The following is an 11,680-nucleotide window of genomic DNA, read 5'->3' as shown; positions in this document are numbered from 1 at the left end:
GCATAGAGTTCAATGCAAACCAAATTTTAGAGTGCTATTTTCATGCACACGAGCTTGAAAAGTAGCCCCCAAAAAATAAATTATATTTTTTTCCCTGTTGCACTCATCATCATTATGCACCTGTTTGTTTATTGGGTTTATCCCTGAAGAGTGAAGGCACTTACTACCTTGTCATTATATCCAGAGTAGTGAACACCGACAAGTACGAGAACATAACACATAACACGTCTGGATTAAACTCAATCTGAATAGCACTTCGACAAAATGTGCTGCAAAATTACCATAACATGATATCATCGGCAAAACTTGTTTTAATGACAAACAGCTGATGTGCACTAAAAGATCCTTCATAGAAGCTTGCTATTATGTGAGCAATGCAACCCCTTGCACATGTAATAGAGCAATGAACATGTCTATAGTTCTACCTGTCTACTGGTCTATAGTTCTACCTGTCTACTGGTCTATAGTTCTACCTGTCTACTGGTCTATAGTTCTACCTGTCTACTGGTCTATAGTTCTACCTGTCTACTGGTCTATAGTTCTACCTGTCTACTGGTCTATAGTTCTACCTGTCTACTGGTCTATAGTTCTACCTGTCTACTGGTCTATAGTTAGCTCAGCAATCTTAGACTGGGAGAATAACTTTTGAAATCTGTTGTAAATGTAATTTTTTACAGATGCAGAAAATATATATACTTCGGAGTTTCGACATTGTAAATTATAACCTTTTCTTATCGCTTCGCAAAAACAACATGACTTTTGTATCGCATTAAAGTTAAGATGGATTAGGAAAGAATTTAAACAAGGATTAGCAATTTCTTTTGTCTCAAAATACTGGTTCCACACAAATATCAACTAGATTATTAATCATAACAAATCTCATATGCCATTGCAGCATTAGCACTCACAAACAGATCAACGCTCATCTTCACAGCGAATTAGCGGGTCTATGTTAGAGTACGGTGTTATCTATTTGCTGGTGCAATGACTATGAAAATACCCGATGCATTCTACAAATCATAGGAATTTAGGAAAGGAAGAGAAGCACAAGCTAGACATACTAACCTGAAAAATCACCAGCCTTGGTTGGTACTAAATTTTATTTTGCCCATGCAAAAACTTCATTCTATTTCAAAATTTCCCTTTTTCAGTTGCATTGTCTCTGAACTTACTGTACATTTAGCTTGTATGGCCCAACCGTAGTTTAGCACCCCGGATTAGTTTAGCACATTTGCGAAAAATGAGGGCCGGGTCCCAAACTAGGATTGTGCAGTTTGTAGCACTGTCAACCATGACACTGGTGTAAACATGCACCAAATAATATACTATATAGGCCTAGCTGCTTGGGAAATGACTCAACTAGGTTATTGACTTATTGTTTTGTAACCTATCATGTGATTCCACAGAAATATGCAAAACTAAAAGATCTGCAATGCATAGTATATAATAGAACAAGACTTTTGTATGATGTAACACTAACAGTGACATCTTCACACACGATGTGTCTTGTTACCTATTTAAGACGCAAATAATAAAGTGTTCCGTCTATATAATTAACCGCAGCCTAATCTGGCTCAACCGTACTCTAGAATTCCGGTACATAAATTATGATCTTCATCACCGTATTCAATAACACTCGCCAAACCCAATACTAGTCAATACTTATTTGTTACCGGAATGGGCACATTTTGGAGCAAATACAACAAGAGAAGGAACTTGGAGTAACCATAACTGAATCCCTTAAGAACAGTAAGCAATGTGTCATAGCTGCCAGTAAAGCGAACAAAATACTGGGAATCATCAATAGACCTATAACACATAAAGACAAAAAATCATCCTTCAGCTTTACAAATCACTGGTTAGACATCATTTTGAATATGCTGTCCAATCTTAGAATCCCTATTTGCAGAAAAATGTTAAGGAAAAGGTGCAAAGAAGGATGTCGCGTATGATTCCAGAAATTCGTCCTTTTCCCTATGAACAAAGACTAGAGAAACTAGGACTTATAACACTGGAACAGAAAAGACTAAGAGGAGACCTCATTAAAACTTTCAAACTAATGAATGGCTACAAAGTAATTAACCCTACAAAATTCTTTACAAGATCGGAATACAACAGTACTCGTGGCCATACCCTCAAATTTTTCACTCCGCATGCACGACTAGAATTAAGGAAACAATTTTTCAGTTTAAGAGTAATAAATCACTGGAATAACCTGTCAGAGGAAGCAGTACAAGCTAAATCAATTAACTCGTTCAAAAGCCATGCACGGCATGAATATGTAAGGATGGGGGTTTATACAGACAGTAGTCTTCCTACCTTCGATCACTCCAAACCTACAAGTTAGGGTGGAATCAGATAATCAGGTTACCGTACTCTCAGCTAAGTAACGCTGAGAGGGTCTATGTCCCCGGGTACTGCCGGAACGTACCCTGGTAACTATCTAATATGCCGGACCAGACCTCGCCTACGCCTACTCCCTAAACCGAACCCTAACCTAATCGTAACCTAACCCTAACCCTAACCCTAACCATATCAAATAGCGGACGGGTAGTGTTCCGCGTATACCGGACCGTACCCATGGTACGTTCCGGCAGTACCGTGGGGACATAGACCCATGAGCCTAAGTAACAGGAGGAAAATGAAGTAATATTGTAAGGGGTCAACACTGCCAGATACAGACAGAAGCCATCTCACAGGATTCACATACAGGCTTCGACATGGGATTCACTGCAAGCCTGCCGAGGCCACGGCAGTGAACGTATATAAGGACCGCCCGGGGTTGACTCGGGGCGCTTCATTCCACCAGACGACCAGGAGAACCGTTCGTGTAAGGATCAACCCTTACATTTACTAATAATATCATAGGTGAATAACCATGGCCCCTGGTAGTGGTAATAATAATATTTTACGTGGGCCCAAAAATTATTAATGATTGTGGTAGAGCATATAGCTAGCAATATTATGAATATACAGTAACCACTATTTGTCGTGAATAACTGCAGTATCGCGAAGTAGGTCGTGTAAAGAAAGACGAATGCAGCACGAGAACTTTTCCCTTACCACAAAAACCACAGGCACTTGGAGCGTTTCAATAAAATAGAATGCTAAATAAATACGAAATCTATTTACTACCAGTCTCAAAGGTTTCTCTACTCTCTTTCACCTGTTATTGCCGACAATTTCCTGTAAATGCCGTCCAAATGCTCATCTGCAACACTCTGTCACACGCTGGCCGCCGCACGCTAGCTGCTGCACACTGACACATAAATATATAGCCCATTTTTATAGGGATATAATAAAATAAATATAAAATAAATATAACTATAGTCTATAGACCATGTCTAGTATAGACTAGTCTATAGTCTATAATATATTTATGTGTCAGTGTGCAGCAGCTAGCGTGCGGTGTACTTGGTGTTGTTGCAGATGAGCATTTGACAGGCATTTACAGGCGAAATAGAGTAGAGAACATTAAGACATTGTAGTAAATACATTTCGTGGTTATTTACTTTTTATTTTTTTATTGAGACGGTTCCAAATGGCCCGCTGAGGAAAAACAATGAGCATGAATGCAAGTTAACACACAATTACAGTACGTCGATAAGTCATAATTATGCTCGTTATTGCATACAAAACAACGAATTAGTGCACACTACGCAAATCCTGCAATCCACAACACTTCGAGGATAATGGTCTGATCTACGACTGCATGGAGAAAACCGAACATTTAACCTAGCTTTTCAACATCAGAAGAGTTGTTTACGACTAGAAAACGCCGACCGACACAATATGATAATAATATGTACGCGTGTCTCCTGACAGGCTCAGCACCACCTAGTGGTCGCCAGAAACACTATAATCATGCTATAACGCATAGGAAGTGCGATGAGGTGTGCTATATATAATATATAATATATATATTAAACAAAGTCAAGGTATAAGAATAAGGGTGTTTAAGTTTAATTGACGAGCTTTCGAGATTACATCTCTTCATCAGGTCAGCAGACATTTGAATAGAATCAAATATCAAAAACAAATTACAATGCGCCAAAATGAATGATTCACACAATCGGCGCGTTGCCAGAATACAGAATGAATTCAATGTATGAACTTTCTGATTTGCAAAATTTTATCGACATGTCACATCTTTTCACCCGTGTCTAAATTATACATACTCTACATCTCCTTGATAGTCTTCCTTTTCTGGACATGGTTGTTATTATATCTGGTTTAAACTTAATTACCTCGGTGATTTCTAAACCCACTGACACCAATTCTTATCTAATGTATTCTTATTCTCACTCTCGCCACACTAACAATAGCTCCCGCATTCTCAATTGTTACGTTTTAAAAAAGATATGCAGCTCAAAAACTGATTTTAACACAAAAGCTTCCAATAATGATGAATGTTTCACACGCCGTGGCCTATACTCAATAAAGATACTTCCCTTAAATCCGGGCGTCGTTAATAGCTCCTAGAAAAGACGGCGTGAATAAGACGTCAGACAGATGTCCATTGGTTTTAACCTATCACCATTCAATCCTGCCACATCAAAAGTTTGTTAATTGATCATTATAAAATTCTTCAAAACAATCCAATCCCAGTTAACATCTTTTCAAACCCACCTTTATGCTCGTACAGACGTGATACCAACCTCCGCGACACTCTTGTTTCATGCACCGTTTACAACTCTGACAACCCCGTGAGCCAACCTGCTCATACCCGTGTTGTCGGAAACGTTGCCAGTACTTGCAATTTTATTACGAATAGGTTTGTGGTTCAAGGGTCTCGGGCAAATTATAGTGCGGGATTCTGGGATTCATTTACATGCGTGTCGACGAACCTCATTTACGCAATTGAATGCCGTTAAATGCCAAATTTACTATATTGGCGAAACAAAACGCCGCCTTGCCGGATAGGTTTGTTGAACACCTAAGATCTATTCGCCTCAATTTCCATTGGTTTCCGGTTGCTGACCATTTTAACCAACCGGATCACCACATTGATGACGTGCGTGTGTGTGGCTGCCAACTGACACCATATTTACAATAGCTCACGTCGACACATGACTGAGCAGAAAATTAAGGGCATGAACGTAAACTTTAATTGCGTGTGATTTTCGAAGTCCATTGCTTCGTTGTGTGGGTGTGTGTGTTGTGTGTGTGTGTGTGTGTGGTGTGTGTTGTGTGTGTGTGTGTGTGTTTGTGTGTGTGCTGTGTGTGTGTGTGTGGTGTGTGTGTGTGTGTGTGTGCTGTGTGTGTGTGTGTGTGTTTGTGTGTGTTGTGTGTGTGTGGTGTGTGTGTGTGTGTGTGTGTGTGTGTGTGTGTGTGTGTGTGTGTGTGTGTGTGTGTTGTTGTGTATGTATGTGTGTGTGTGTGTGTGTCTGTGTGTGTGTGTGTGTTTTGTGGCGTGTCTTTTGCTGTCCGTAATCATGGCAACCCGCGAATTGTGTAAATCATTTATTTTGATTATCTATAACGCATTGTATTTGTTTTTGATTATTTGATTCTATTCCAATGTCTGCTGACCTGATGAAAAGATGTAATCTCGAAAGCTCGTCAATTAAACTTTAAACACCCTTATTCTATACCTTGACTTTGTTTTTATCTACACGCGGGTATATATATAATATATATATATATAATACATACATACATACATTATAATATATATATATATATATAAATCAAGAGCGTATTAAGAAGGTACTTCTTCATACCTTCTTTATACGCTCTTGATATAAAGAAAAAAAAATCCGAATAAATAAAGAAATAAAGAATCCGAATAAATATTCAAACAGATATGTCGATTGGTTCTAACTTATCACCCTTCAATCCTACACATCAATTATTGTTAATTGACAATTATAAAATTCTCCAAAACGATCCAATCACAGCAAACATTTTGAAACTTTTTTTTATGATCGTATGATGTAGCAGCGACTTTGATCAAATATGACATCTTCGCGCCATCTATCGGGAGAAATAATTTATACGCAAACATTGTATTTTGTGTGTAACCGTAAAACGCATTATCAAAATGTATTATAATACTTTAAAACGTATTTAATGTTGAGTGGAATTAATATAATTACAGTACTTATACAGAACAATATTTACTGGATAAGGTTGATAAAGGTTTGAACGTGAAATTCCCATCCTACACTTCGATGTATGTATTTCAATCATCAATAATGTAGCCGCGACCAAGGCCGCGCCTATGATCAAATATGATATCATCGCGCCATCTATCGGTAGAAATAATTAAAAAGCGCACATTGTATGTTATGTATAACCGTAAAATGTATTATTAATGATATTATAATCGATAGCATACATTAGCATAGCTGGGAATCGTGCGCGATGCTGCGAGCGAAGTGAAGCATGTATATCAGATTTTACCTTGCCCACGTGCTGTCAGCCTGCCCTGCTCCATTTTGAACACATAAGAAACGGCCGAAGAAATATTATCTGGCAGTCAACGGCGACCAACGTTGCAGCGCCATTTTGCCCATACATTAGCATAGCGCGGAATCGTGGCAAAAAATAGGAGGAAGATCTTGCATGTAAGGTCACCGCTGCGTATACCAGCCAGTACACAATTCTGGCTACGTTAGTGTGTTAGCGCATGCGCAATATCTCACAGCAGGAGTTGTATTTTGTGATGAATATGCATTTTAAATGGTTAGGGGGTATCTTCGCATAGATTTCCTAATAAACTTTTATCAGTAGACCTGTCGTTTATAATTAGGAGAGCGCCCTAGCGATGTAGGTACAAAACACCTACTTTATGCCCTCGCGTCCTTTCCTCTTACCCCTCTGTTCCTCGCCTCAGCCTCCTTCTACTTCTACCCCCCAGCTATCTTCCCTGCCGCATTTCCTCAGTCTTCCCACCCCTCTCCCGCTCAGGCAAGCTATATTATGAAGTTCGCCTCAGACGGCATTGCAAACTACACGGCTGCGCGCGCATGCGCAATATCTCCGAGAGAAAATCGTATTTTGCAAAGATTATGCATTAAAATGAAGAAGAGTTATCCTATCATAGATTTCTATGATAACATTCCATCAGTAGATATCATTTAAGAAATATGAGGAAGACCATGCATGTAAGATCCCGCCCCTGCGTATACCAGCCAGTACACAAATCTGGCTACGTTAGTGTGTTAGCACACGCGCCAATATCTTACCAGAGAAGTTATATTTGGTGATAAATATGCATTTTAAAATCGTTAGGGGGTATCTCAGCATAAGATTTCCATAGTAAACTTTTATCAGTAGACCTGTGTTTATAATTAGGTGAGCGCCCTAGCATGTAGGGTACAAAACACTTACTTTATGCCCTCGCATTCTTCCCTTGCCTCCCCTGTCTCGCCTCGTCAGGCCTCTGTCCTCTTCTACGCCCCCAGCTATCTTTCCTGCCGCCTTTCCTCAGTATTACACTAGTACTCCCTCTCTACCTCCGTAAGCTATATTATAAAGTTTTCTTCAGTCGGTACTGCACGCATGAAACTGTGCTCGCACATGCGAAATATCTCCAGAGAAGAAAAATATTTTGCAAAGATTATGCATTTAAAATGAAGAGTGCTTATCCTAGCATAGATTTATATGATGACATTTGATCAGTAGACTTCACTTAGGAAATTGGAGGAAGACATTGCCTGTAAGCGCCCCGCTGCATATACCAGCCAGTACACAATCTGGCTACGTTAGTGTGTTAGCGCATGCGCAATATCTCACCAGAGGAGTTATATTTTGTGATGAATATGCATTTAATATGGTCAGGGGGTATCACAGCATTGGTTTCTGTAATAAATTCATTTCAGTAGATCTAGTATGTGTATAATTAGGAGAGCGCCCTAGCCTGTAGTGTGCAAAACTCCTACTTCATCCCCTCCCGTCTTTTCCCTCGCCTCCCTTGTCCCACCCTCAGCCTCCCTTTTCTTCTACCGCTTCCAGCTATCTTCCCTGCCGCCTTTCCTCAGTCTCCCATCCCTCTCTCCCTCAGCAAGCTATATATTATGTCTTCTTCAGTCCGTATACTGCACGCCTGAAACAAGGCCACCTAGCAGTAGAGTCCCTATATACAGATATGTATATAGAGACTCTACCTAGCAGCCGATTGTTTTAGTTCGCTCGGCCGACGTTCAACATGCGTCGCGCTAGTGGTCACAACAGTATCAGTGGTGTGATGGCGGCGCCCAGTGCATATTCTGAAGTTAACTGTTAGCTATCTTCTTTTGAAATTACACTTGGAATCTGTTGCTAAATGTGCTTCAATCTAATGATTTAGATTATACAGCTAGATATCTAGTTTAAAAATTTGTAATTTCGCCGCAGTATTTTTTAATCAACTGGTGTTGTTGTGTTGGCTATCTTTCTCCATTTTGATATTCCGGAGATTGTTGTCAAAAATCGAAATGCGGCGAATGGGTCCGGTGGCTGTGTTCGCAGCTATCTTAATGTTAGGTGAGTCGCTGTCGCTTCCCCAGTTACACGCAGTTAGATGCAACCCGATAAGTTTTATCATATGGTAATCCGTATTGGAATTATCTCCCTTCCTCTTGACTTTAGTTAATTCAAATTTGAGGCTTTTTCTACTGCGATCCGCAGTGTTGTTCTGTATTTTAAATAGACAAACTTACATTACTTTAATTTTGCTGAGCATCCTTGGTTCACACACCACCCCTGAAACCTCTCCATTTTCTCCATGCTGCCATTCGCGATTTCAAATTCGCATCCTCCTGTGTCCGCCATCGTCGCTCTCAAGTACTTTAATTTGTTCACCTGCCTCATCTCTACTCCAGCACCGTCGACTATCTGTATCCGTTCCCCTCCATTCTTACTGGTTATCATCTGATTTACTAGCTCCAAGAAACGGTATTGCTAGGGTTAGAATAGCATAAACAATCCGTCGCACAGCCTGGTCGGGCTACTGATTTACGTGCATTTACTCTCAGCCCTCAGCCCTGTAAACCTTCCTGCCACTGCAGCTCTCTCTCCTGTAGCTACTCTTCAGTTTCCGCCACTATTGCAAGATCATCGGCAAATAACAGCTCCTAAAACTTACTAACTAACTAATTAAGATAAGAGTACTTGTACTACAACTATCTAGTAAAGATTAGGGACTCGAATTTCTCTGTAATATAATATTACGTTACTGTGTGTATACTGAGACAACTGACGTTGTCACTTTCAAGTCAAGGCTTCACTTCCACATGCAAGCAAACCCACTTGAAGAAGACACCTAGTAGCATTGTACTCACATCATTATGCACCTGTCTGTTTATTGGGTTTATCCCTGAAGGCACTTACTACCTTGTCACTATATCTAGTGCAGTGGACACCTACAAGTACGAGAACATAACACATAACATAACATATTCAAATGTGATTTCAGCTAGCAGCATGCAGGTCGTTGAAATGGAGCAGCACGTGAAAAGTGAAGAGTGTAGGGTCTGCGCGGAGAGTGCTGATACGCTCCACGACATTATCGCACAGAACTCTACAAAAGTGAGCCGTGAAAACGCGATGTTTCGAAACTAAAAAAGCCGATTTGCATGTATGCAGTTGGATGTATGTTCTCGAGTCCCTGTCTAAGTGATCAAAGTGTGCACTGTATGGCGGTAGTTTACTTGTAAGTATTTCCACCCTGAGATATCTCGTCAGTAAGGTGCGTATTCAACTCGCCTCGCTGGAAAACTCGACTCGTGCATCAAGTTTACCTGCCTGGAGGTCGGGGCCAGCTCAGATTGTCAGTCTAGATCCGGGTCTTCTCGACCCACGAGCCGAGCCGGCCAACCTCCAGGCGGGTAAACTCACCACAATGCGAGTCGAATAGACGGCTGGGTCGAGTTAACAGGTGCCCGCCAAGAATAAATATTGCAATCCGAAATAAATTCGGTGAAATTTCACCGTAGTGTGCTCTGCATATGAGCTGGCTCTAGATTGTTGGATTTAATGTTATATAATAATATTTAATAATATAATATAATATATATGCAATTGTGTGCTTTCGTTAAAAGTACACAAGCAGTAAGTATGCACGGCAGCGTGTATAGCATAGTTGGCAATGTACATGGCGTAATGTGTTGTGTAAATGCTTGGTGTAGGAGCATGTGCTACGGTTCCTCTTCGATGAGTGTACAGCTAGCGCCACCTACACTGACGACGAATGCCGATTCATTGTCGACGACTTCCTAAAGAAGACGTATGAATTCTCGACCGACATTCTCGTAAGTTATACGATTAAATTTCTTGTTCAATTTATGTAATCAACTTGTTGAAACCGGTTTCAGGTCTTTCTACATCTGCATCTTATCTTAACTTTTTTTATTTTGTTCAGCTGTCATCTGGTCTTGTTTTAATCTCATGTTGCTATTATATCTATTCTCTAGCTAAGACCAGGTGTCTGTTTTATACAAGATCTAGTAACAGGTTTTGTCTAGTCAGGCCTCAAAATAATTTATTGATAATGCATTTACAATGTGATCTAGGAGATTGTTCCACAAGTCAGTAATGCATGTCATCTAGTTTAATTGCCGTTGCTTAATTATAGTAGTTTGCAGTTAGTACTGTAGTGGCGCTCATAGGGTCTATGTCCCCCAGGGTACTGCCGGAACGTACCCTGGGTACGGTCCGGTATACCGGACTTAAATCAGGGGAAAAATCAAGTGGGTATACAAAAAAATTTGTAAGGCCTTATGCAGACAGCTTCATCACACTTTATGATAATATCAAGAGCGTATTAAGAAGGCAGAGTGTACAAACGGTGAACTGCTGAAACCATGCTGCAGTATTAGTCGAATTAATAAACTTTGCCGCTTTTATTTGGGACGATTCTTTGTGGTATTATTGATCAGCTGGTCCTACCCTTGATAATAAATCAAAACAACGCTGTGTCCCTATGATGCCTCTACGCTGAGATAATGCAGCCGGTGAAAATCTGGTATTTTCGCCGAAAACCGACTCGAGATACGTAGTGGCTGCGACTGTCTTCTCGTTTCTGGCGATAGCTTCGGGAAACCTCGCCGTGTTCCGTCACAATTGAAATTTTTCTTTTCCTTCTACTATCTTTTCTCGCATTTCCAGTCATTGGTGCAGCCATTACTCCACAAAACGTCTTGTTATTTATCGCCATGGTTGATGACCCGCCCCCTTCGCTGGATTGTAGTAACGCTGTAGTAATAACGTATCGAGTCAGCGCTACACGAGCCGCCGACCGGAAGCCAACATACAGTCCACAAAACGAGAGACAGTCGCAGTATTACACTGATCTCAAGTCGCGTTTTCGGCGAAAATACCAGAATTTCACCGCTCATTATCTCAGCGTAGAGGCATCGTAGGGACATGAGGTTTGTTTTTATTATAACCAGGTAGAATAGCTGATCAATATACCGCAAAGAATCATCAAAATAAACGGGGAAAGTTTATTAATTCGACTAATACTGCCAACATGGTTCAGCATTTCACCGTTGTACGCTCTCCTTCTTTATACGCTCTTGATAATATGTTAGTAAATTTATCATGATCAATCTCTGTAATTAACCTGTTAGCTACACAGCAACACGTTTGGCAACTACTCCTGTTGTATTTAGCACCTACCACCATCTGGTGGCAAGCTCAATCAACTTTTTCAGGCTAAGAGAGAACTATACCATGCATTGAGAATAAGAGACGG

The 11,680-nt window shown here is 40.4% G+C and overlaps 1 protein-coding gene across 2 annotated transcripts in view; it reads left to right on the top strand.

Moving 5' to 3' along the window:
• Positions 1 to 8,180: 8,180 nt before the first annotated feature.
• LOC106817386 (prosaposin-like) overlaps positions 8,181 to 11,680 on the top strand; it is a 7,254-nt gene continuing 3,754 nt past the window's right edge. For both annotated transcript variants that reach the window (XM_014822051.1, XM_014822050.1), the window contains exons 1-3: positions 8,181 to 8,469; positions 9,401 to 9,513; positions 10,113 to 10,235. In XM_014822051.1, the coding sequence (XP_014677537.1) occupies positions 8,421 to 8,469; positions 9,401 to 9,513; positions 10,113 to 10,235 (285 nt within the window). In that variant the 5' untranslated portion in view covers positions 8,181 to 8,420. The remainder of the gene's footprint in view (positions 8,470 to 9,400; positions 9,514 to 10,112; positions 10,236 to 11,680) is intronic.

The sequence above is a fragment of the Priapulus caudatus genome, unplaced genomic scaffold, assembly GCF_000485595.1.
Source record: "Priapulus caudatus unplaced genomic scaffold, Priapulus_caudatus-5.0.1 Scaffold1709, whole genome shotgun sequence".
Classification (NCBI taxonomy): Eukaryota; Metazoa; Priapulida; class Priapulimorpha; order Priapulimorphida; family Priapulidae; genus Priapulus; species Priapulus caudatus.
The sequence above is the reverse complement of the archived record's forward strand: the minus strand, read 5'-3'. Positions and strand labels throughout refer to the sequence as shown.